General features: G+C 43.6%; 1 protein-coding gene across 1 annotated transcript in view; it reads left to right on the top strand.

Moving 5' to 3' along the window:
• Positions 1 to 13811: 13811 nt before the first annotated feature.
• CORO2B (coronin 2B) overlaps positions 13812 to 27540 on the top strand; it is a 153206-nt gene continuing 139477 nt past the window's right edge. The window contains exon 1 of the mRNA XM_082253019.1: positions 13812 to 13970. Within this exon, the coding sequence (XP_082109145.1) occupies positions 13956 to 13970 (15 nt within the window). The 5' untranslated portion in view covers positions 13812 to 13955. The remainder of the gene's footprint in view (positions 13971 to 27540) is intronic.

Here is a 27540-nt window from a genome sequence, read left to right as displayed (position 1 = left end):
AAACGCGTTGGGGAGGAGTCACGTCCTCTGCATCACCGGCTGCCTGGCTCCCTGTATTGATGTGTATAGGGGGGCGGTACCCTCAAGTTTGCCAAGTGGGGAATTCATGTTATGAATTATATCTTCGTTCAGGGTTACTTTATGTTATACATTGGTTTTATATTCTATGTGACATATCTCCGAATACTGGAGTTTTTTAAACTTTTTTACTAATAAAATGTGAATTTTTTTTACAACTTATGTGTTATCTTTATAGTATCGGGGGGGGGGGGGGGGGGGAGTTCAATGTCTGCAAAGTCTCGCTTTTTTTTTCTCTTCAATTTTTGACTGCCCAATCGTAGTACATGTGCTCACACTTGCTGGCTGTTATTTGTACTTCCACAAAATGGAAACAGTCACCATGGATGATAATGATAAAAGATTTATTGTAAGGCAAATTGAGATAAAAGTTCCAAAGAAGCTGTGAACGGCTGTAGGCAATGTATAACAAAGAAACAATTATTCTTGAACCACCATCCTGAGCAATGATCACTGCAGGACCACACATACGAGGAACCAAAACACTGAATAGAAGGCAGGAAGGGAAGAAACTGACCTGTCTCCACAGTGTGGTGGGCTGTGTCTCCTTGGTGTGTCACAGTATGAAGACCCTGTGTAGTGTCCTGGAGGTGATAATGAAAACCAGGAGGGGAAGAGCAGCTTTACTTCCCTGGCTGTGTATCCCACTTGGCTCAGAGCGCTGCCATGAACGCTGCAGCGGTGGCCCCGCGGTCCACACCGAGACCAAACAGGCAGGCGGGGAGGCCAGAAGTGGACGGTCCTGCTGTAGGTGGAATCCCAGAGATGGAATGGGTCATAGGGTATAAAAGATGCTTTTCTCTACCAAACTGCTTGACCACCACTCCTCCACTAACCTTTCCTCAAGAATAACCACACGAGACTCAGGATGGAGTACAATGGCCATAGCAGCCTTTTATTAACCAATTATAAATAACTTATAAAAATATCAACATATAAACATATGCAACATATGAGACCCCGTTCACACTGGGGCGACTTGTCAGGCGACCTGGTCGCCTGACAAGTCGCCGTGGGTCGCCTGCCATAGAGTAGCACAGGACCCGTTCTAATAGGAGCGACACAAGTGGCTCCGACTTAGAAAAAGGGTCCTGTACTACTTTGGGGCTTGTCGGGTTGCGCCTATGTGAACCGGCTCTTAACAGAACATCCAAGTATATTCTGCTAAAAATAGGAGTCACAAGGTCCTTGTGGGCATCAATTACTTGTACTTGCATGACCACTGAAAATTTTTAGGCCTCCAGCCGCAACAAACACCAACTCAGAGACAAACAACTACACACAGGTACCACCAACCATAATAATGGGAGCCGTACCCAGGACGGGTCCCCACCAATGTTCATATTCTTTATACTCAAAAAAACCCATAGCAGGACCTTGTACCCCATCATAGGAGTCACAAGGTCCTTGTGGGCATCAACTACTTGTACCTGCGTGACCACCAGGGGAGGACTGGGCCAGGGGGGCAATTGCCCCCTGGGTCTCCCTGATGCCCCATATAAAGTCTGCACCACTTTTGCAACAGACATGCCTAAAGGATTCCTGGTGAAGAGAAATAAAAAGTCCCTGCCGCTGACCTACTGAGTGCGGCTTGAAGACAAGGACAAGGCGCAGGCCTCCCCAGTTTGGATGGTGTAAGCTGTGTCTGAGCAGAGGCCGGTTCCATGCCCCACTGGAGACTATTCTGCCCTGGCAAGCCCCAACTGAGCTGTCCCAGCTCCCCCCAACCTCCCCCTGCTGGCCAGGTGGGGAATCCAGATTGAACCGGTGAGTAGAGAGTATCTGGAGCAGGGCTTCAGCTTGGAATGGGGGTCAGGAGGAGGATTGGGGGAGTGGGAGGGGGGGGTGATGGAAAGTGGGAGGGGGGCCGAGTCGCTGCACCATGGGCCTCTGGTTTTTACTTGCCCCCTGGGCCGAAAGTTGCCAGTCTGCCCCTGGTGACCACTGAATATTTTTAGGCCTCCAGCCACAACAAACACCGGCTCAGAAACAAACAACTACACGCAGGTACCACCAACCATAATAATGGGAGCCGCAGCCAAGACGGGTCCCTACCAATGTACATTTTCTTTATACTCAAAAAACAAAAACCCATAAGAGAACCTTGTACCCCGCTGGCTGCAATAACAGAATCTTCAAAAAACCTTAATCCCCACCCGCCATGGAACTCAATTAGGGAGGGAGGGTGGGCTGTTGTCCCAAGCACTCTCTCCTCCGACTGATGACTTCTAAGACCCTCCTATAGATCCCCTTACTGCAGCCCCACCTTCTCCAGTCCTCCCCACCAATCACATAAGTACTTTTAAAAGAATGCTTCCCACTGACAAGAACCCCTTTCCCTATGCCAAACCCTTTTAACCCTGTCATGCCGGCCCTTGGTCCATGCTTTCTTCTTTTAACTCCGGGCCTATCTGGCTGGACAGCTGAAGCCACGCTCACCCGTGTGGGGAAAAAGTCAAACAGGGATGATGGATCCAAAGCCTAGCCGTTCATTGCAGAGCTGGAGGAACACAGGAGCTCTGTATTGATTGCTGAGAGTACAACTGTTTGCTGTGTTTGCAAAGGCAGGCCGATGTTCTCTCTCCACGGGGAGCGATTGCGGGTACCCGGCGGCGATTGGGGCCACCAGCCCAGTGAATCAGCTTCCCTGCTGACGAGTGGGCGCACGCGCCCCCAGGAGCGCTGCTGCACACCACCGTACAGGTACGGCGATTTGGGGGAACCTGCCGACCTGCCGCCGTATATCGATATACGGCGGCTGGTTGGCAAGTGGTTGATAATATACAGTATGTCTGAATAAGATTTTTTTTTTAGTGTCACTTTATCCACTTGCCGACCGCCCTGTAACAGGATCACACACATATATATATACAGTCAGGTCCATAAATATTGGGACATCAACACAATTCTAATCTTTTTGGCTCTATAGACCATCACAATGGATGTGAAATAAAACAAACAAGATGTGCTTTAACTGCAGACTTTCAGCTTTAATTTGAGGGTATTTACATCCAAATCAGGTGAACGGTGTAGGAATTACAACAGTTTGTATATGTGCCTCCCACTTTTTAAGGGACCAAAAGTAATGGGACAGAATAACAATCATAAATCAAACTTTCACTTTTTAATACTTGGTTGCAAATCCTTTGCAGTCAATTACAGCCTGAAGCCTGGAACGCATAGACATCACCAGACGCTGGGTTTCATCCCTGGTGATGCTCTGCCAGGCCTCTACTGCAACTGTCTTCAGTTCCTGCTTGTTCTTGGGGCATTTTCCCTTCAGTTTTGTCTTCAGCAAGTGAAATGCATGCTCAATCGGATTCAGGTCAGGTGATTGACTTGGCCATTGCATAACATTCCACTTCTTTCCCTTAAAAAAATCTTTGGTTGCTTTCGCAGTATGCTTCGGGTCATTGTCCATCTGCACTGTAAAGCGCCGTCCAATGAGTTCTGAAGCATTTGGCTGAATATGAGCAGATAATATTGCCTGAAACACTTCAGAATTCATCCTGCTGCTTTTGTCAGCAGTCACATCATCAATAAATACAAGACAACCAGTTCCATTGGCAGCCATACATGCCCACGCCCAGTGGCGTACCAATGGGGGGGGCGGGGGTGCGGCCCGCCCCGGGTGCCACGCTCTGGGGGGTGTCAGCCGGTGTCCTGCCTGTGTGTTCAGACAGATCCCGCAATGTGAAGGCAGCTGCAGTGGCAGCTCCTTCAGTCCGTGCTGCTAGCGGGGGGCGGAGCCGCGGCGGGAATAAGGGGGCGGAGCCGCGGCAGGGATAAGGGGGCGGAGCCTCGGCGGGAAGAAGGGGCGGAGCCTCGGTGGGAAGAAGGTGAGTGCCCATTGCCCAAGTGTGTGTGCTGGATCGGAGGGGGATGGGGAAGCTGCATCTAGAGGAATTAATCTTTCTCTAATCTTCCTGCAGCTGCCTACTGAATAACTGATTCTCCTCCTCTCCCTCCTGCAGGAAGAATATGGAAAGATCAATTCCTCTATATGCAGCTGCCCCATCCCCCTCCAATACAAGTTCTTTTGCTGACCCCCCTTTTCTTTAGCCCCCCCCCATGCTCTTCAGCTCCCCACAGTGCTTTCTCCCGCCCCACAAGTGCTCCCTGTCCCCTCCCAGTGCTCTCCCCCCCCTGGTTTTCCCTGCCCACCCCCCAAGTGCTCCCTGTCCCCCGCAGTGCTCCCCACCCCCCTGATTTTCCCTGCCCACCCCCTCCCCCCAAGTTCTCCCTGTCCCCCCAGTGCTCTCCACCTCCCTGATTTTCCCTGCTTGCCCCCCAAGTACTCCCTGTCCCCCCCAGTGCTCTCCACCCCCTGCACCTTCCAACCCCCCTACAATGCTTTCCAAACCCCCTATTAATTTTCTACAGCCCCCCCCCCCACCGTGCCCTTCAACTCCTCCAGTGCTCTCTGCTTCGTCTGTGCTCTCCGGCCCCCCTAGTGCTCTTCTATCTTCTATCATGTCCTCAGTCTCTGAGCATCTCTTGTATCATGTCCCCATTCTCTGAGCATCTCTTGTATCATGTCCTCAGTCTCTGACCATCTACTGTATCATGTCCTCAGTCTCTGACCATCTACTGTATCCTGTCTGCAGTCTCTGACCATCTCCTGTATCATGCCCTTAGTCTCTGACCATCTCCTGTATCATGTCTGCAGTGTCTGACCATCTACTGTATCATGTCTGCAGTCTCTGACCATCTCCTGTATCATGCCCTTAGTCTCTGACCATCTCCTGTATCATGTCTGCAGTGTCTGACCATCTACTGTATCATGTCCTCAGTCTCTGACCATCTCCTGTATCATGTCTGCAGTCTCTGACCATCTACTGTATCATGTCCTCAGTCTCTGACCATCTCCTGTATCATGTCTGCAGTCTCTGACCATCTACTGTATCATGTCTACAGTCTCTGACCATCTACTGTATCATGTCCTCAGTCTCTGACCATCTCCTGTATCATGTCCTCAGTCTCTGACCATCTCCTGTATCATGTCTGCAGTCTCTGACCATCTACTGTATCATGTCTGCAGTCTCTGACCATCTACTGTATCATGTCCTCAGTCTCTGACCATCTCCTGTATCATGTCTACAGTCTCTGACCATCTACTGTATCATCTCTGCAGTCTCTGACAATCTCCTGTATAATGTCTGCAGCCTCTGACCATCTCCTGTATCATGTCTGCAGTCTCTGACCATCTCCTCTATCATGTCTGCAGTCTCTGACCATCTCCTGTATCATGTCTGTAGTCTCTGACCTTCTCTTGTATCATGTCTTCAGTCTTTGGCCATCTTCTGTATCATGTCTGCAGTCTCTGACCATCTCCTGTATCACGTCTGCAGTCTGACCATCTCCTGTATCATGTCTGCAGTCTCTGACCATCTCCTGTATCATGTCCTCAGTCTCTGACCATCTACTGTATCATGTCTGCAGTCTCTGACCATCTACTGTATCATGTCTGCAGTCTCTGACCATCTACTGTACTAATGTCTGCAGTCTCTGACCATCCCCTGTATCACGTCTGCAGTCTCTGACCGTCTCCTGTATCATGTCTGCAGTCTCTGACCATCTACTGTATAATGTCCTCAGTCTCTGACCATCTACTGTATCATGTCCTCAGTCTCTGACCATCTACTGTATCATGTCCTCAGTCTCTGACCATCTCCTCTATCATGTCTGCAGTCTCTGACCATCTCCTGTATCATGTCTGTAGTCTCTGACCTTCTCTTGTATCATGTCTTCAGTCTTTGGCCATCTTCTGTATCATGTCTGCAGTCTCTGACCATCTCCTGTATCACGTCTGCAGTCTGACCATCTCCTGTATCATGTCTGCAGTCTCTGACCATCTCCTGTATCATGTCCTCAGTCTCTGACCATCTACTGTATCATGTCTGCAGTCTCTGACCATCTACTGTATCATGTCTGCAGTCTCTGACCATCTACTGTACTAATGTCTGCAGTCTCTGACCATCCCCTGTATCACGTCTGCAGTCTCTGACCGTCTCCTGTATCATGTCTGCAGTCTCTGACCATCTACTGTATCATGTCCTCAGTCTCTGACCATCTCCTGTATCATGTCCTCAGTCTCTGACCATCTCCTGTATCATGTCCTCAGTCTCTGACCATCTCTTGTATCATGTCTTCAGTCTCTGACCATCTCCTGTATCATGTCTGTAGTCTCTGACCATCTCCTGTATCATGTCTGCAGTCTCTGAATATCTCCTTTAGCAAGTCTCCAATCTATTACTCAAACTTAAAGGGGCACTGTGATGGGGGGCTGTGAAATTTGTGCAAAAAATATATTCTTGAACACATTACAATTTTTTTGTGGGTGTTTTTACATTTTAAAGTTGGGGGGGGGGGGGGGTGCCAGATATAGGATCCGCCCCGGGTGCCAAATGCTCTAGGTACGCCACTGCCCACGCCATCACACTACCACCACCATGCTTCACTGATGAGGTGGTATGCTTTGGATCATGAGCAGTTCCTTTCCTTCTCCATACTCTTCTCTTCCCATCACTCTGGTACAAGTTGATTTTGGTCTCATCTGTCCATAGGATTTTGTTCCAGAACTGTGAAGACTTTTTTAGATGTTGTTTGGCAAACTCTAATCTGGCCTTCCTGTTTTTGAGGCTCACCAATGGTTTACATCTTGTGGTGAATCCTCTGTATTCACTCTGGTGAAGTCTTCTCTTGATTGTTGACTTTGACACACATACATCTACCTCCTGGAGAGTGATCTTGATCTGACACACATACATCTACCTCCTGGAGAGTGATCTTGATCTGACACACATACATCTACCTCCTGGAGAGTGATCTTGATCTGGCCAACTGTTGTGAAGGGTGTTTTCTTCACCAGGGAAAGAATTCTTCGGTCATCCATCATAGTTGCTTTCCATGGTCTTCCGGGTCTTTTGGTGTTGCTGAGCTCACTGATGCGTTCTTTCTTTCTAAGGATGTTCCAAACAGTTGATTTGGCCACACCTAATGTTTCTGCTATCTCTCTGATGGGTTTTTTTTTTTGTTTTTTCAGCCTAATGATGGCTTGCTTCACTGATAGTGACGGCTCTTTGGATCTCATATTGAGAGTTGACAGCAACAGATTCCAAATGCAAATAGCACACTTGAAATTAACTCGGGACCTGTTATCTGCTCCTTGTAAATGGAATAATGAGGGGATAACACACACCTGGCCATGGAACAACAGCTGAGCAGCCAATTGTCCCATTAATTTTGGTCCCTTAAAAAGTGGGAGGCATATATACAAAGAGTTGTAATTCCTACACCTTTCACCTGATATGGATGTAAATACCCTCAAATTAAAGCTGAAAGTTTGCAAATCCATTGTGGTGGTGTATAGAGCCAAAAAGATTAGAATTGTGTTGATGTCCCAATATTTATGGACCTGACTGTATATATGTATATATGTATATATATATATATATATATATATATATATATATATATATATATATATATATATATATATATAAATTTGTGTGTGTGATCCTGCACTTCGGGGTATCGGACACGAGTGTTCGTCGCCGGAGGTTCGCTCCTGTTGTGATTTTACACAGTGGGAGCTGATCAGTGGGTCCCGTGAACCCGATGTCTGCCAGCACCCGTTGATTGTTCAGTACACAGTAAGGAAGGCATATATCCTGTGTTCCAGGAACACCGATCCATGACTTCCACTAGTACACGCACCTCCACTGCCATTACTAGTAAAAAAAAAAATAATAATAATAATAATAAAAATTCCAGTATATATCCCATAGTTTGTAGACGCTATAACTTTTGCGCAAATCAATCAATATACGCTTATTGTGATTTTTTTTTTTACCAAAAATATGTAGAAGAATACAAATTGGCCTAAATTTAGGAAAGAAATTCGATTTTTTTTATTGGATATGTTTTATAGCAGAAAGTAAAAAATATTGTTTTTTTTTTTTTCAAAATTGTCAGTATTTTTTTTCATAATAGCGCAAAGGAAAAAAAAAAAAAAACGCAGAGGTGATCAAATGCCACCAAAAGAAATCTCTATTTGTGGGGAAAAAAAGGGCATCAATTTTTTTTTTTAGTAACAGCATCGCACGACCGCGCAATTGTCAGTTAAAGTAATGCAGTGCCGAATCGCAAAAAAAGGCCTGGTCATTAAGGGGGGGTAAATCTTCCAGAGCTGATGTGGTTAAAACATGACATTGTATCATTCCTTATAAGGATGCGGGTATTTTATACACAGGATCACTTGTAGAATATTTGTAGCGGAGACTAATCAATGTCATTTATATTATGTTTCCAGTAAAGCAGAATTGATTCTTCAGAATGCTGAGATGGCAGAACTTCCATACACTGTGCTGGCAGAAATTAGAATCCCTTTCCCTACAATCTACAGGAAAACGGAAGGAAACGGTATGTGAAAGTGTTACTCTTACCAACCAATCAGGATTCTGTGTTGGTTTTTTTTTAAATACAGATTTAAAAAGAAAGTAAAGAATCATGTTGATTTCTATCAGCAACATCTCCACTTTTTTTTTCATTCACTTTTACAGACCTTTTCTCTATCTGCTAGTGTAGACTACGCCTATAGAGGTTATAACCCTAAAAGCAAACCTTTATTATATTGCAGCTTACCAATTATTAGATATTACGGCTTCATTTGTTTTATTTATTTATTTTTTTTATCTGGTGATCTAGCCAGTAAGGCTCCGTTCACATGTAGGCGTTTTGGGGCGTTTTTGGAGAGTTTTTCTGCTCTAGGATCAGCTCTCAAAACGCCCAACAAGACAAATCCTATTCATTTCAATGGCCCTTGTTCACATCTGAGCGTTTTGACGCTGTGAGCAAAACTCCCAATGCTCAAAAAAGTACATGAGCTTCTTTTTGGGCAGATTACAGGCGTTTTCCATTGGTCTCTATTCAATCTAAAAATGCCTGCACAAAAAACGCCTGTAAAAACGCCTGTAAATCGCGGTAAAAATCGCTGTAAAATTGCGGTAAAAAAAACGCGCGAAACCGCTACGCTCAGGTGTGAATGTAGCTTAAGAGCCGGTTCACACTGAGGCGACACGACTCCTTACTACTTCGGGGGCGACTTGTGCATTCCCATGCACCATGACTTCAGAGCGACTTGCAGGGACTTCACATAATGGAAGTCTATGCAAGTCGCTCCGAGGTCACCCCGAAGTAGTACAGGACCCTTTTTCTAAGTCGGAGCAACTTATGTCGCTCCTATTAGAACGGGTCCGGTAGCGGTCAATGGACCGCGAGGGAGCGTGACTTGTCAAGCTGACAAGTCGCCTGACAAGTCGCGCTAGTGTGAACCGGCTCTTATTATGTTGTTTTCAAAAGCACAAGCTTTCTTTCAGATTTATCCATTTACATGGATGAGACAAACCATTTACCACTGACAGGGGTGCTCACAATGATCAGCTTTAACCGCTTCCGGATCGCCCGCTGCCTTATTACTGGGGCAGGCTGGCCCTCCTGCGCGAACTGACTACGTCGGTCGCATGCCTGCAGCTATGGGGTGCGCTTCCGCCCCCACTCGGCAGCGGGGACTCCGATGCACGGGGCAGGCGGCTCTGATTGCCGTCTGACATCCACAATCGTTCCCCGCTGAGAGAGAAGAACGTTCAGCTGTTATACTGTAATCACAGCAGACCGTTCTTCTCTCTGAAATGATCACAGAGCGCCTGTGATCCTTCTATATAGGATCACATGTCTCTATGGTCATTCCATAAGCCCCTCCCTCATACAGTTAGAAACACTCCCCCTAGGTACACATTTAACCTTTTGATCAACCACTGTGTAAACCCCTTCCCTGCCAGTGTCATTTTTACAGTAACAGTGCATATTGTTAGCACTGATTACTGTAGTAATGTCACTGGTACTCCCAAAATATGTCAGTCAGGGGTCCAATCTGTCCGCTGCAATGTCGCAGTCCCGCTAAAAATCGCAGATCGCCGCCATTACTAGTAAAAAAAAAAAAACAATAAAAATGACATAAATCTTTCCCGTAGTTAGAAGACGCGATAACTTTTGCCCAAACCAATCAAAATACACTATTGCGATTTTTTTTTTTACCAAAAATATGTAGCAGAAAACAAATTGGCCTAAAAAATTTGACTTTTACATTTTTTTTTCGGGAATATTATATAGCAGAACGTGAAAAATATTGTTTTTCTTTCCAGAATTGTGGCTATTTTGTGTTTATAGCGCAAAAAATAAAAATCGCAGAGGTGATCAACAACTACCAAAAGAAAGCTCTATTAGTGGGAAAAAAAAGGACATCAATTTTATTTGGGTACAGAGTCGCACGACCGCGCAATTGTCAGTTAAAATAATGCAGTGCCGAATTGCAAAAAATGGCCTGGTCATTAACCTTTCTAGCTTTATTCTCGAGCGTGACTCAGGGTTAGATTTTAGAGCCAAAAGCGGTAACCCTGAGCCACACTCGGGGTAGCGCTAGGAAGATCGCTGGATCCTGGTAGAGGTTTTACTTACCTTTTCTCCGGGATCCAGCGAAGAATGCGGGCGGTATGCGGCGGCGGAGCTTCCTCCCGATCGTCTGCGAGTCCTGGCTTCCGTCTCCGGCGACGTGACGTCCGCACGGGGGTGGAACCGGCGGCAAATTCAAATGTAAAACACACCAAACACACTGATACAATGCAAAATAAAAAAATTCACATTACATTGCCCCCCAGTGCCCTTTCCTGCAGTTTTACTGTACTTTTTATGTAAATATATGTATATATATATATATATATATGTATATATATATATATATATACGTATATATATATATATATACGTATATATATATATATATATATACATATATATATGTATATATATACATATACAGTGGGTACGGAAAGTATTCAGACCCCCTTAAATTTTTCACTCTTTGTTATATTGCAGCCATTTGCTAAAATCATTTAAGTTCATTCTTCTTCCTCATGAATGTACACATAGCACCCCATACTGACAGAAAAACACAGAATTGTTGACATTGTTGCAGATTTATTAAAAAAGAAAAACTGAAATATCACATGGTCCTAAGTATTCAGACCCTTTGCTCAGTATTTAGTAGAAGCCCCCTTTTGATCTAATACAGCCAGGAGTCTTTTTGGGAAAGATGCAACAAGTCTTTCACACCTGGATTTGGGGATCCTCTGCCATTCCTCCTTGCAGATCCTCTCCAGTTCTGTCAGGTTGGATGGTAAACGTTGGTGGACAGCCATTTTTAGGTCTCTCCAGAGATGCTCAATTGGGTTTAAGTCAGGGCTCTGGCTGGGCCATTCAAGAACAGTCACGGAGTTGTTGTGAAGCCACTCCTTCGTTATTTTAGCTGTGTGACACAAGCCGCCTGACACATGCACCCAAACCTCCGGCGGTGCGCGATTGCCCCCTAGCTCCTCCCTGTTTTTGACAGGTTCCCTTTCCCACTTCCTGGGAGACAGCACCGCTGCGCCGTCCACTGGAAGTTCCGTCCGCCTTCACCTTCCCCTCACCGGTCCTATGAGAATGTGCAGCGCGCTTCGCGCATGCGCAGTAGGGAGCCCGCTGTGAAGCCGAAAGGCTTCATTGCCGGTTTCCCTTAGAAAGAATGGCAGCGGCCGCACACCCGACAACTGAACTGAAAATCGGCTGGGGTGCTGTCATCGCGTTCTCCCTGGACAGGTAAGTGTCTATATATTACAAGTCAGCAGCTACACAATTTGTAGCTGCTGAATTTTTTTTTTTTTTTTTTCTCCAGGCGGAACTCCTCTTTAAGTATTAATGCTGGGTATTTATTTTGCTTGTTTATTTTTTATTGAATTAAATGTTAACAGTAAGCATTTCTATTGCTTGCTTTAATACTAAGTATTTCTTTTGATTGTTTTATTTATTATTTATTTTGGCGTTAATATTACGTTTTTCATGTGTTTGTTTTATTTATTGGTGATTTATGTGTTAATACTATGTATTTAATTTGCTTGTTTAACTTATTATTGATTTACTGTAAGTGTTCATATTAAGTATTTCTATTGCTAGTTTTATTTTATATTGATTTAAGCGTTAATTTTAAGTATTTCTATTGCTTGTTTTATTTATTGTTATTCTAAATGTTAATATTAGGCATTTTAGTTTCAGCCCAGATCTATGGCACTGGGGCTGTTACTGGCGTCTATGTTTTTGTAGTAGTATGTAGGTAGTTATGTGTTGATTAACCTAAGCCGGGGTATGCCCCAATCGGCTTTGTTTTGTTTTATAAAATTTTGCAATAAAAATTAAAAACAAAAAAAATATTAAGCATTTAATTTGCACGTTTTAATACCAAGTTTTTTTATTGCTTGTTTTATTTATTGTTAATTTAAATGTTAATATTAGGCATTTCATGTGCACGTTTTAACAATAAGTATTTCTTTTGATTGTTTTATTTATTATTTATTTTAGCGTTAATATTACGTTTTTCATGTGTTTGTTTTATTTATTGGTAATTTATGTGTAAAACAAGCAAATTAAATACTTAGTATTAACTTATTGTTAAATACCTGTAGGTGTTAATATTAAGTATTTCTATTGCTAGTTTTATTTTATATTGATTTAAGTTTTAATTTTAAGTATTTCTATTGCTTGTTTTATTTATTGTTAATTTAAATTGTAATATTAAGCATTTAATCTGCTACTTATTTATTGTTAATGCGATTGTTAATATTAAGCATTTAATTAGCAAGTTTTAATAATAAGTATTTATTTTCATTGTTTTATTTATTATTTATTTTAGCATTAATATTAAGTTTTTCATGTGTTTGTTTTATTTATTGGTGATTTATGTGTAAAACAAGCAAATTAAGTACCTAGTATTAACTTATTGTTGATTACCGGTAGGTGTTAATATTAAGTATTTCTATTGCTAGTTTTTTTTTTATATTGATTTAAGTGTTAATTTTAAGTATTTCTATTGCTTGTTTTATTTATTGTTAATTTAAATGTTAATAGTAAGCATTTAATTTGCTTGTTTTAATACTAAGTATTTCTATTGCTTGTTTTATTTATTATTATTTTAAATGTTAATATGAAGCATTTCATTTGAACATTTTAATACCAAGTATTTCTACTGCTTGTTTTATTAATTATTATTTTAAATGTTAATATGAAGCATTTAATTTGCACATTCTAAAACCAAATATTTCTATTGCTTGTTTTATAAATTATTATTTTAAATGTTAATATTAAGCATTTAATTTGCACGTTAAATACTAAGTATTTCTATTGCTTGTTTTATTTATTATTTTAAATGTTAATATTAGGCATTTAATTTGCACATTTTAAAACTAAGTATTTCTACTGCTTGTTTTATTTATTATTATTTTAAATGTTAATATTAGGCATTTAATTTGCACGTTTTAATACCAAGTATTTCTATTGCTTGATTTCTTTATTGTTAATTTAAATGTTAATATTAGGCGTTTAATTTGAGCATTTTAATACCAGGTATTTCTATTGCTTCTTTTATTTATTGTTATTTTAAATGTTAATATCAGGCATTTAATTTGCACGTTTTAAAACTAAGTATTTCTATTGCTTGTTTTATTTATTGTTGCTTTAAGTGTTAATATTGTCAAGCTATATATTTTTTTTTTTCTTGCTTTCACATCCCTGGCAGCGCAAGGGTTTCCATCAGCAGTGCTGTTTCCTGCCTGATCAGTATGGATGCAGAGTGACATCACGATTCAGCCAGCAAAGGATGGAATAATGAGGAGGAGGGGAGGCAGCACAGAGTGTGTGAGTGCGTCTGGAGGCAGCCACGCACCAAGCTCTGCAGTCAGAATACAGCAGCTCGGGATCCTGGTCCCCACGCTTTGACACAGCCCTGTATGACTGTCACCAAGGTAAGGCAATGCCAGCAGTGATGTATGCGTGAGACAGAAAGTCCCCAGGAGTGCAGCCGTTGCGTAAAGCCAGAGTTACTCATCATGTGAAGAGCCCTCAATGCGGAAGAGTTTACACTCTTAAGAGCGCTCTTCATACAATCCTCCTTGAATGACATAGGATGCTAGAAGTCATTGCCGTTATACCCTTGGACTTTTGAGACTGCAGAAAGCTTACGCAGCTTTCTTCTCCCACCACGCTCTCCTCACACCACCATGCAACAAAGTCCCCAGCAAATAGACGCCCGCCTAATCTCTTGGAACTGTTCCAAGGCAGCAAAGGATTAAAGAAAAAAAAAATCACATATTGCTGCTTCCATGGTAGGGGTGTCTGCCAGCTCTGTCCCTAATCCAAGGACATCTGGAGTGGGAACATACGGATATCCAACCAAACCCATTTCTACAACCTGCTACTAAACGCTTTGTGATTTTGGGGGCGTGGGTGAGGAGAAGCTGAGTGCCAAGGAGAGGGGAAATTGTTCTGTTACAGAGAAAGGGAGAGAGAGAGAGAAAAGTTGGACGGGAAATCCATGGTTAAATGTAAGAGAGAGAAACGGGGCTACAGACTGGAAACATGAAATTGTGTAGGAGGACAACAATCCAGCTCAGTATAAAGAAAATGAATCTGTTAATTTAGCTGACAGAAGAAGGCGAGTTATATTGCATGAAATATGGATGAAACAGCTTAGCGCAAATAATAATGCAGAGTTGATTTGATTATGTATTACTTATTTAGTAAATTGGTGAAGAGTTGAAGAGCTGTTGTTGGGTACAGGGGGTCGAACTAGGTTCTGTTCTTCGGCTTGACTGAAATGGGTAATGAAGGGTTGATTGTTAAAGACATAGTCTTGTGGAGGCTCGAACTCTTGGTGGGATACCAGAAAATGCTGAACCGTTGTACTGTACCATTGGCGGCTTAGTGCAAATAATAATGCAGAGCTGATATAGTATATGGTCTAAATCTAGGCAGTGGTGACATATCTACTTATTTAGCAGATTAGTAAAGAGTTGAGGAGCTATTATTCAGTACAGGGGGGTAGAACATGGTTCTGTTCATGAAGTGTTATAGCTATAGTGGTCTTGACTGGAATGGGTAAATGTTAAATATGGTAAATGGTTTAAATCTAGGCACTGGTGACATATCTACGTATTTAGTCAATTGGTGAAGAGTTGAAGAGCTGTTATTGGGTACAGGGGGTCGAACTAGGTTCTGTTCGTGAAATGTTGTAGTTATCATTGGCTTGACTGGAATGGGCAATGAAGGGTTGATTGTTAAAGACATAGTCTTGTGGAGGCTCGGACTCTTGGTGGGATACCAGAAAATGCTGAACCATTGTACTGTACCATTGGCGGCTTAGAGCAAATAATAATGTAGAGTTGATTTGGTAAATGGTTTAAATCTAGGCACTGGTGATGTATCTACTTATTTAGTAAATTGGTGAAGAGTTGAAGAGCTGTTATTGGGTACAGGGGGGGTTGAACTAGGTTCTGTTCTTGAAATGTTGTAGTTATCATCGGCTTGACTGGAATGGGCAATGAAGGGTTGATTGTTAAAGACATAGTCTTGTGGAGGCTCGGACTGTTGGTGGGATACCAGAAAATGCTGAACCGTTGTACTGTACCATTGGCGGCTTAGTGCAAATAATAATGCAGAGCTGATATAGTATATGGTCTAAATCTAGGCAGTGGTGACATATCTACTTATTTAGCAGATTAGTAAAGAGTTGAGGAGCTATTATTCGGTACAGGGGGGTAGAACATGGTTCTGTTCATGAAGTGTTATAGCTATAGTGGTCTTGACTGGAATGGGTAAATGTTAAATATGGTAAATGGTTTAAATCTAGGCAGTGGTGATGTATCTACTTATTTAGCAAATTGGTGAAGAGTTGTTATTGGGTACAGGGGGTCGAACTAGGTTCTGTTCATGAAATGTTGTAGTCATCATTGGCTTGACTGGAATGGGCAATGAAGGGTTGATTGTTAAAGACATAGTCTTGTGGAGGCTCGAACTCTTGGTGGGATACCAGAAAATGCTGAACCGTTGTACTGTACCATTGGAGGCCTACTGCAAATAATAATGCAGAGCTGATATAGTATATGGTCTAAATCTAGGCAGTGGTGACATATCTACTTATTTAGCAGATTAGTAAAGAGTTGAGGAGCTATTATTCGGTACAGGGGGGTAGAACATGGTTATGTTCATGAAGTGTTATAGCTATAGTGGTCTTGACTGGAATGGGTAAATGTTAAATATGGTAAATGGTTTAAATCTAGGCAGTGGTGATGTATCTACTTATTTAGTAAATTGGTGAAGAGTTGAAGAGCTGTTATTAAGTACAGGGGGTCGAACTAGGTTCTGTTCGTGAAATGTTGTAGTTATCATTGGCTTGACTGGAATGGGCAATGAAGGGTTGATTGTTAAAGACATAGTCTTGTGGAGGCTCGGACTCTTGGTGGGATACCAGAAAATGCTGAACCACTGTACTGTACCATTGGCGGCTTAGAGCAAATAATAATGCAGAGTTGATTTGGTAAATGGTTTAAATCTAGGCAAAGGTGGCGTATCTACTTATTTAGTAAATTGGTGAAGAGCTGAGGAGTTATTATTCAGTACAGGAGGGAAGAACATGGTTCTGTTCATGAAGTGTTGTAGCTATAGTTGTCTTGACTGGAATGGGTAAATGTTAAATATGGTAAATGGTTTAAATCTAAGCAGTGGTGACATATCTACTTATTTAGTAAATTGGTGAAGAGTTGAAGAGCTGTTATTGGGTACAGGGGGTCGAACTAGGTTCTGTTCGTGAAATGTTGTAGTTATTATTGGCTTGACTGGAATGGGCAATGAAGGGTTGATTGTTAAAACATAGTCTTGTGGGGGCTCGAACTCTTGGTGGCATACCAGAAAATGCTGAACCACTGTACTGTACCATTGGCGGCTTACTGCAAATAATAATGCAGAGCTGATATGGTAAATGGTTTAAATCTGGGCAGTGGTGACGTATCTACTTATTTAGTAAATTGGCGAAGAGTTGAAGAGCTGTTATTGGGTATAGGGGATAGAACATGGTTCTGTTCGTGAAATGTTGTAGGCAGTGGTGTATTTAGGTTTTGTGCTGCCCTAAGCCTGATTAAACTTTGGCACCCCTAATTTAAATATGACCCACCCCTTCCTGTAAAGACCACACCCCTTCATGTTTATGACCCACCCTGTCATCTGTAATCAGTGCTGCCTTATCAGTGCAGCCTCATTCGTGCCCATTAGTGCAGTTTATCAGTACCCACCATTGTCGCCTCATCAGTGGCCATCAGAGCAGCATATTAGTGTCCATCAGTGCAGCCTATTAGCGCCCATCAGTGCAGCATATCACTGCCCATCAGTGTAGCATACCAGTGCCCATCAGTGCAGCCTATTAGCGCCAATCAATGTAGCATATCAGTGCCCATCAATGCAGCATATCAGTGCCGATCAGTGCAGCATATCAGTACTGCCTTATCAGTGCAGCACCATCAGTGCAGCTTATCAGTGCCACCTCATCAGTGGCCATTAGTGCAGCCTTACCAGTGCCCATTAGTACAGCCTTATGTCACTGGATTAGTAAAAAGACTCCTTTCTTTTAGGATATTTGGACTTGTGTTTTCTGCCACCTATTGCAATCATAAGATTATTTCCCTTATTTGTATAAAAAAAAGGAAGTCCATAGTCATTATACAAATAAGTGAAATAAGGTATAGTTGTCTTGACTGGAATGGGAAATGAAGGGTTGATTGTTAAAAACCTTTATGTTGATTTACTAAAACTGGAGAGTGCAAAATCTGGTGCAGTTGTGCATGGCATCAGCTTCTAACTTCAGCTTGTTCAATTAATCTTTCACAAAAAAAAAAAAAATGGAAGCTCCAGTTTTAGTAAATCGGCCCCATAGTCTTGTGGAGGCTCAAACTCTTGGTGGGATATCAGAAAAGGCTGAACCATTGTACTGTGACCATTGACAGCTTGGTGCAAATAATAATGCAGAGTAAATTTGGTAAATGGTCTAAATCTAGGCAGTAGTGACGTATCTACTTATTTAGCAAATCAGTAAAGAGTTGAGGAGCTATTATTAGGTACAGGGGGGTAGAACATGGTTCTTCTCATGAAGTGTTGTAGCTATAGTTATCTTGACTGTAATGGCAATGAAGGGTGGATTGTTAAATACATAGGGGATGATTTACTAAAGGCAAATAGACTGTGCGCTTTGCAAAGTGCAGTTGTACTCTGCTAAAATACTTGTTTCGGAGCTTAGTGAATGAGCAGAGGCTCTGCTAATTTCCATTATCCAATCATGGGCAAGCAAAAATGCTGTTTTTTTTTTTTTTTTTCGTTTCCTTACATGTGTTGGGTATTCTTTGCAAAGTGAAGCTTTACCTCATTTACTAAGCTCTGGACCAAATGCACTTGTAGAGTGCAACTGCACTTTGCAAAGTGCACAGTCTTTAGTAAATTAACCCCATAGTTATGTCGAGTCTCTAACTCTTGGTGGGATATCAGAAAAGGCTGAACCATTGTACTGTGACCATTGGCAGCTTAGTACAAATAATAATGTAGAGTTGATTTGGTAAATGAACTAAATCTAGGCAACAGTGACGTCTCTGCTTATTTATTAAATTGATGTAGAGTTGAAGTGCTACTATTAAGTACAGAGTGTAGAACTAAGATCTGTTTGTGAAATGTCATAGTTAATAGTTGCCTTGACTGGAATGGGCAATGAAGGGTTGACTGTCGAAGACATAGACTTGTAGAGGCTCAAACTCTTGGTGGAATATCAGAAAAGGCTGAACTGTTGAACTGTGACTGTTAGCAGCTTAGGGCAAATAATAATGCAGAGTTGATTTGGCAAATGGTTTAAATCTAGGCAGTGGTGACGTATCTGCCTATTTAGTAAATTGGTGTATAGTTGAAGTGCTATTATTGGGTATAGTGCTGTAGAACATGGTTCTCTTCGTGAAATGTCACAGTTAATAGTTGCCTTGACTGGAATGGGCAATTAAGGGTTGATTGTTAAAGACGTAGTCTTGTAGAGGATTGAGCTCTTGGTGGGATATCAGAAAAGGCTGAACCATTGCACTGTGACCTTTGGTGGCTTAGTGCAAATAATAATGCAGGGTTGATTTGGTAAATGGTCTAAATCTAGGAAGTTGTGACGTATCTACTAATTAAGTAAATTGGTGTAGAGTTGAGGAACTATTATAAGGTAGAGGGGGTAGAACATGATTCCGTTCATGAAAGGTTGTGGTTAAAGTTGTCTTGACTGGAATGGGCAATGAAGGGTTGATTGTTGAAGACATAGTCTTGTGGAGACGCGAACACTTGGTTGAACATGGTTCTATTTGTGAAATGTCGTAGCTATAGTTGTCTTGACTGGAATAGGCAATGAAGGGTTGACTGTTGAAGATGTAGAATTGTGGACATCTGAACTCTTGGTGGGATATCAGAAAAGGCAGAAGCATGGTACTGTAACCATTGGCGGCTTAGTGCTAATAATAATGCAGAGTTGACTTGGTAAATGGTCTAAATCTAGGCAGTAGTGATGTATCTGCTTATTTAGTAAATTGTCGAAGAGTTCAAGAGCTATTATTGGGTACAGTGGGTAGAACATAATTCTGTTTGTGAAAAGTCATACTTATGGTTGTCTTGACTGGAATGGGCAATGAAGGGTTGACTGTTGAAAACGTAGACTTGCGGAGACTCAAACACTTAGTGGGATCTCAGAAACGGCGAAACCGTCGTACTGTGACCGAAGCAGCTCTGCATAGCCTACAAACAGTACCTTGGAATAGTTGAGGGATGAGTTGGATTGGATAGTGCAGGGGTAGGCAACCTTGGCTCTCCAGCTGTTGTAGAACTGCAAGTCCCATAAGGCACTGCAAGACTCTGACAGCCACAGGCATGCCTCCCCAAGGCAGAGGCATGATGGGATTTGTAGTTTCAGCACAGCTGGAGAGCCAAGGTTGCCTACCCCTGGGATACTGTATGGTGATGGGAAATTTGGGTGAGGAAGAAACAGTAGTGCCGAGCAGAGTTAATGTGGTTTATCTACGTTGGAATAATGGCTTATTTATGATGGTGGTATGTATTGAAGGTCAAAGCACACAACCAGTACAGAAATATTATTTCATGAGCAAAACTGATAGCATAATATCTTGACTTTAAGGATGGGTAGTCTTGGGCTGAATGGTGTCTGAATAAATACAGATAAGGGAGTAGCAGATTGATGAAAGTACAAAATTTCCTATATTATCAGCAATAGAAAGAAGACCATGCTGTGCTGGAATGAAAGAGTCCTTTGGTTTGTGATGTATGGCCTTCGGACCTCAGTAGTCTGTGGCAGTGGTGTATTTAGGTTTTGTGCTGCCCTAGGCCTGACTAAACTCGTGCACCCCCTAAATTAAATATGACCCACCCCTTCCTGATAAGACCACACCCCTTCCTGTTTAAGACCCCCCCTGTCATCTGCAAACCACACCCCATCCTCTTTAGGCTTCACCAATGCAGTGGCTGGTGTGAATGGACCCTAAGCTGTGTTGAGAGGCTTTTGCTTGCTTCAAGTAGTTTTCCATACCTATGCAAGTCTATTGGAATGCAAAATCTGCATTAAACACAGGTAAATGCAGGTCAGAAGGAGGTCACGTGCACCTGTCAATTAATTCTGAATGATCACTGAAACATCTAAAACTGATGTCAGAACAAATGCCAGTGCTAAGTGATAGCAAAAGCACTTCCAGTGGTGTAGGTGCTCATTTGCACCTGCTAAAATTCTCCCTAAATGACATCACATTGAGCCAGCAGATAGGGTTGGGGTAAATCCATATTTGTGGATTATTGGACATACAATGCTGATGTGACCACACACGTACCGCTCTTGGCTGTCAGTGCCACGTATCCCAGGAGGAACACTGGGGATGGGGACCAGCCCAACTACAGTTCCATTTGAAGGTGTTCATGTGACATTCACAAACAAATTAAATAGTCAAAGCATTAGGACTCAATCAGGCCAAAAATTACCCCAAAATATGTCAAACACACAGACTGAAAGATCTTTTACCTGTGTATGTTTAATTACAAAACATTTTGCTTAACAAAACAGGAATAACTGGCATTAACTCCCTTAGCGGTATCCCCGAGCGTGACTCGGGCCGTTTTTTCCATGCTACTATCGGTATCCCCGAGTCACGCTCGGGGTAGATGTGCAGAGCCTGAAGCTGGGTTCCTTACCTTCTCCCGGCGATCCAGCGATGATCTCCCATTGCTGTGATCGCCGCCGAGATCCTTGCCGCTCATCCGTCGGTCTGATGACTTCCTGGTTCCGTTCCCTGCAGCAGCAATGGTGCATGGGAGCGGAACTGGGAGGGAAATTCAAAAGTTGCACAAAACACAAACACACCTCTTTTTTATATGTATATATTATATATTATATTATATATTATATAATACAATTATATTATTGATTAGATTATAATTCATGTGTTTGTGTTTCAAATTTATCACATCTGGGATGTCTACTAGAGTCTTGTTTTGGTCAGGTTTAAGTCAGTAATTACTAAGAATTCTAGGCCTATTATACATAACGCCAAATTTCCATGCAAAAAATTGTACCGCTTTTGGTACAGAATTCCTCACATAATCATACCGCCAGGGAGGTTAAGATGTTCCTATAGACAAATTAGCAGGTTGCAAAAACCATGAGCAAAAAAAGTACATGTTCCAGCTTTTCTTCTCATCCAGAAGACTACAAAAGCCTGGTATGCTGCAGAGGAGGGTAGGCGGAGCATTAGGCTGCTAAGACCTGCTGCCAGTGCCACACCTACTAGTATTGGCAGCTACCAGTTGTATTAAGTTGCGGCCGCCGGTCTGTCCAAACATCAGGCCAGTTATCAGCCGCCGGCTAGTATTATGATACTGGCAGCAGTGCGGCCCCTTTATGGGGGGTGCCAGATTGATTTGCCTCCTAGGTCCTGCCACCCGGCCCAGTCTGGCCTATAAGACTGGCACTACACTAAAAGTATAGCGCAAGCAGTGGGGACCCTTTTCCTGCTAGAGCCAGAAGGAGGCTGTTTTTTTCATGCAGGGCTGCTCTTTTGTCACCCCCTTGCAAAGTGCCGCCCTGGGCCTGGGCCTTGTTGGCCTAGGCCAAGATACAGCGTTGGTCTTTGGGTAATAGCATTCATCTCTACTAGCCTCGTGTAACATGTTCCCAGTTTCCAATTGTCTTCTGCAGCATCTCTCCAGCCAACAATGTATCCTGTCCTCACTCTCTGACCCTCATTTCCTCTATTAGGTCTGCAGGTTCTGACTGTCCTCCCAAGCATTACATATAATGAACATTATGGGTGGCCCTTTGGTGCCGCAGTTGAGGCCCCCTTTAGCTCACAAGTGGACAACCAGAGGTGAAGCCTTTTTATATAGCTAAAAAACAGCCATTGCAAGTGATAATGAGAAAATCAGAGATGAACAAATAACTATAGGGTTGTTTAATAACTTGCCGACCGCTCACATGGAGCGTACTGCAGCAAAGTGGTTCGTTATCGTCCATCGACGTAGACCTACGTCGCTGGACTCCTCCCCTTGTGGGCGACACGCGTGCGCCGCCGGAGGCTCGCCCCCGCTGTATTCAGACACAGTGGGAGTCGGGCCAGGGGAGGAGAGGCGGTGATCACCGCCGCTCTTCCCCGATCGTCGGGGATTGAGTGAGGAGATCCGCCCCGCTTGTGTAAACAAAGCGGGCGGATCTCCTATGTGACAGGCAGTCACAGATTACAGGATTCAGCATAGCTCAACCTGCGATCTGTGTCTGCGTCACACAGTCCCCTCCCCCCACACACGTCAGTAAGCACCAGGCATACAATTAACGCCTAGATCACCAATAAAGTTAACCCCTTCCCAGCCAGTGTCATTATTACAGTAACAGTGCATATGTATAGCACTGATTACTGTAGTAATGTCACTGGTCCCCCCAAAAGTGTCAAAAATGTCAGTTAGGGGTCCGATCTGTCCGCCGTAATGTCGCAGTCCTGCAAAAAAATTGCAGATCGCCGCCATTACTAGTTAAAAAAAAAAAAAATAAAAATGACATAAATTTCCCGTAGTTAGTAAACGCAATAACTTTTGCGCAAACCAATCAAAATACGCTTATTGCGATTTTTTTATACCAAAAATATGTAGAAGAAAACAAATTGGCCTAAAATGTTAAAAATTTTAGATTTTTACATTATTTTTTGGGGGGAATTTCATATAAAAAAATGTGAAAAATATTGTTATTTTTTCAAAATTGCCGCTCTTTTTTTGTTTATAGCGCAAAAAGTAAAAATCGCACAGGTGATCAAATACCACCAAAATAAATCTCTGTTTGTGGGGAAAAAAAGGACGTAATTCATTTGGGTACAGCATCACACGACTGCGCAATTGTCCGTTAAAGTAACGCAGTGCCGAATCGCAAAATGTGGCCTGGTCAGGAATGGGGTAAAATCTTCCGGTCTTAAAGCGGTTAAAAATACGCTCATTGAGAATTTTTTGTCAAAGACATGTAGCTAAATACATTTTGGCCTAAATATATGACAAAAATTGAATATATTGGATATTTTTTAACTGTCAAAGTAGAAAAATATTGTTATTTTTTCAAAATTGTCGCATTTTTTTATTAATATCGCAAAAAATGAAAAGCGCAGAGGTGATCAAATACCACCAAAAGGAAGCTCTATTTGTGGGAAAAAAAGGACGTAAATTTTGTTTGGGTACGGCGTTGCATGACCGCGCAATTGTCCGTTAAAGTCGCACAGTGCCGAATCGCAAAAAGTGGCCTGGACGTAAAGCAGGAAAATCCTCCGGTGGTAAAGTGGTTAAGTAGATTGCAGAAAGATACATTAAATATACCGAAATCAGTAGGCATAGAAGAGAGATGAACCCGTCTACAAATAATAGAGATTGCAGATAGCTAGATAAACCAATAAATGGACAGATAGATAAACTGACAGATGAAAGATAATTATAGCAAATAGAACATGTTCTTGGAAGAAGGTGTTCTCTGAGATGTGTGGGCGCAGGAATGGTTGTGTAGGAGGAAGAAGTGTTGTGAGATGTGTAGGAGTGCGCTTGTTGGTATTAGGAGCTCAAGAAATAATCTGATATTTTGGTATGAATAATGCTTTAGTGAGATGCAGGGCTTTTTTTTCAGCTGGAACTTGGTGGAACTCAGTTCTACCACCTCTGGCTCAAGTCCTCTTCTCCATGCTCAGCAGGAACGCGGGGGAACGCAGTTCCGGCACCTCCAATGAGTGCTTGAGGGTCTACTGATGCTGGCTGCTGGGAGATGTATTGTTGCTGGTGAAGGATCTTTTGACACTGAGGGTTAATTGTTGCTAGAAGGGATCTACTGTTTAGGGAGGGGTCTACTGTTGCTGGCTGCTAGAGACTCTATTGATGCTGGCTGCTGGGAAATCTTTTGCTGCTGCTGTGGGTCTATCGTTGCTTGGGGGCGGAGGGGTCTATTGCTGCTGGCTGTGGGGGGATCTATTTTATTGCTTTTCTTGTTATCATAACCTAATTCCCTACATTCCATTACAAAATTATACTTGGCTCTATATTCTCTAAAAGAGGCTGTACTGGAAGCTGGGTAGGGGGTGGAACCAAGGTTCAGTGCTCAGAGGTTGGAAGGGGTGGAACCAAGGGTCAGTGCTCGGTGGTTGGAAGGGGTGGAACCAAGGGTCAGTGCTCGGAGGTGGGTAGGGAGCGGAGACACAAAGTAACTTAGAAGGGGGAGTTCCTGCACCTATTCTCTGAGAAAAAAAGCCCTGCTCACCAGTATCCCTTGTAAACAGTCCAGCTTCTGTACAGTATTTACAAGTGATGGCTTGTCTCCCAACAGCTCCCACAGGTCTGATCTCCTGAGTGGCACCCGCTGAGTTCAGGATGGGGCAAGGGAGATGCAGGAGTATAGGGTGGAATGTGGATGCCAACACCCCCCATTGGATGATCTCCCTGCAACTGAGAGGCAGAGCCACCTACAGTGCGCAGGGAGGTACTAGACCCGACTGGGTGCTTCAGCTTTAAAAAGCAAAAAAAGTAAAGATGTGGAAAACTATGAAGCTTTTAAAGAGGGGTGGAAAGATGAGGGCAATGAAGGGGAGGTTGCATGCAGAGGTTAAACCTGAAGAGGGGTGAAAGTGAGATGTGGATGGGGGATGCAGAGGTAGGCAGCTGTGGAAAAAGGCTGAAGGTGTGCAGGGCATCCCTAAACTCTGCACTCTGTGTGCAGGACATCCCTAAACTCTGCACTCTGTGTGCAGGGCATCCCTAAACTCTGCACGCTGTGTGCAGGGCATCCCTAAACTCTGCACTCTGTGTGCGGGGCGTCCCTAAACTCTGCACTCTGTGTGCGGGGCATCCCTAAACTCTGCACGCTGTGTGCGGGGCATCCCTAAACTCTTCACTCTGTGTGCAGGGCATCCCTAAACTCTGCACTCTGTGTGTGGGGCATCCCTAAACTCTGCACTCTGTGTGCGGGGCATCCCTAAACTCTGCACTCTGTGTGCGGGGCATCCCTAAACTCTGCACTCTGTGTGCGGGGCATCCCTAAACTCTGCACTCTGTGTGCGGGGCATCCCCGAACTCTGCACTCTGTGTGCGGGGCATCCCTGAACTCTGCACTCTGTGTGCGGGGCATCCCTAAACTCTGCACTCTGTGTGCAGGGCATCCCTAAACTCTGCACTCTGCGCGGGGCATCCCTAAACTCTGCACTCTGTGTGCGGGGCATCCCTAAACTCTGCACTCTGTGTGCAGGGCATCCCTAAACTCTGCACTCTGCGCGGGGCATCCCTAAACTCTGCACTCTGTGTGCAGGGCATCCCTAAACTCTGCACTCTGTGTGCAGGGCATCCCCAAACTCTGCACTCTGTATGCAGGGCATCCCCAAACTCTGCACTCTGTATGCAGGGCATCCCCAAACTCTGCACTCTGTGTGCAGGGCATCCATAAACTCTGCACTCTGTGTGCAGGGCATCCCTAAACTCTGCACTCTGTGTGCGGTGCATCCCTAAACTCTGCACTCTGTGTGTGGGCAATCCCTAAACTCTGCACTCTGTGTGGGGGCAATCCCTAAATTCTGCAATCTGTATGTAATGCATTCCTGCCATTTAATGCCCCTTTAGGAACCATTCGCTGTTAGTGAAATTTGACCACACCCACTATAAGGTGCAATTTGGAGTGCATGTGTGTGTGTGGAAAGGGGGGGGGGGGTTAGGGGATTGTGCTTGAGTTCCTGCACCTATTTTCTGAGAAGAAAAAGCCCTGTCAAGAAGAATGGTCGAGCAAGTAGAATGGTGGTTGCCTACTGGAAAGAGCACTAGATCTTGGTTGTAGGGTTGCTAAGAATGGATGACCTCATAAAAGATAACAGGTGGAAAGCATATTTCCAAACAAATCAGGTATGTGGGGAAATGCAGGATCCCCATAGGATTGCTGCTAGGAAATTTACTAACATGTTGGTATGGCGAATGTATTGGAGAGAAAAATGTGCTCAGAAAGATTTTATTTTCACAGACCATTTACAAAGTGCAACAGTGATGGGACAGTAGACTGGAGACCTGGAAAAGTGTCCGCCACAAGGACCTGAATGCAGCCTGGCCAGTCCATACCCAAAGGAAGGTTGGCATAGTCCTTACTCCTCTGGAACCTTTCCTTGGCTCTAACTACTGTCCCTGACAGACATGTGACCGGTCCAGTGGCGGCTGGTGTGAAAACACCAGTGTGTTTTCTAAAGTGTGAAAGGGGCCTTCAGTAATCAAGGTATAGTGTGCCCCCTTCAATGCAGAGGGACCAGCGTGCCCCCTTTCAATGCAGAGTGACCAGCGTGCCCCCATTCAATGCAGAGTGACAAGCCTGCCCTCATTCAATGCAGAATGACCAGTGTGCTGCCATGCAATGCAGAATGACCAGCGTGCCCCCTTTCAATGCAGAATGACCAGCGTGCCCCCTTTCAATTCAGAGAGATCAGTGTGCCCCCTTTCAATGCAGAGAGATCAGTGTGCCCCCATTCAATGCAGAGAGATCAGTGTGCCCCCTTTCAATGCAGAGAGATCAGTGTGCCCCCATGCAATGCAGAGAGATCAGCGTGCCCCTTTCAATGCAGAGAGATCAGCGTGCCCCCTTTCAATGCAGAGAGATCTGCGTGCCCCCTTTCAATGCAGAGAGATCAGCGTGCCCCCTTTCAATGCAGAGAGATCAGTGTGCCCCCATTCAATGCATAGATATCAGTGTGCCCCCTTTCATTGCAGAGAGATCAGTGTGCCCCCATTCAATGCAGAGAGATCAGCGTGCCCCCTTTCAATGCAGAGAGATCAGTGTGCCCCCATTCAATGCAGAGAGATCAGTGTGCCCCCTTTCAATACAGAGAGATCAGTGTGCCCCCTTCAATGTAGAGAGATCATCGTGCCCCCTTTCAATACAGAGAGATCAGTGTGCCCCCTTCAATGTAGAGAGATCATCGTGCCCCTTTTCAATGC

This window comes from Pelophylax lessonae (assembly GCF_965119305.1).
Source record: "Pelophylax lessonae genome assembly, chromosome: 4".
Classification (NCBI taxonomy): domain Eukaryota; kingdom Metazoa; phylum Chordata; class Amphibia; order Anura; family Ranidae; genus Pelophylax; species Pelophylax lessonae.
Note: the sequence above shows the minus strand (reverse complement) of the source record. Positions and strands in the feature narration are given on the sequence as shown.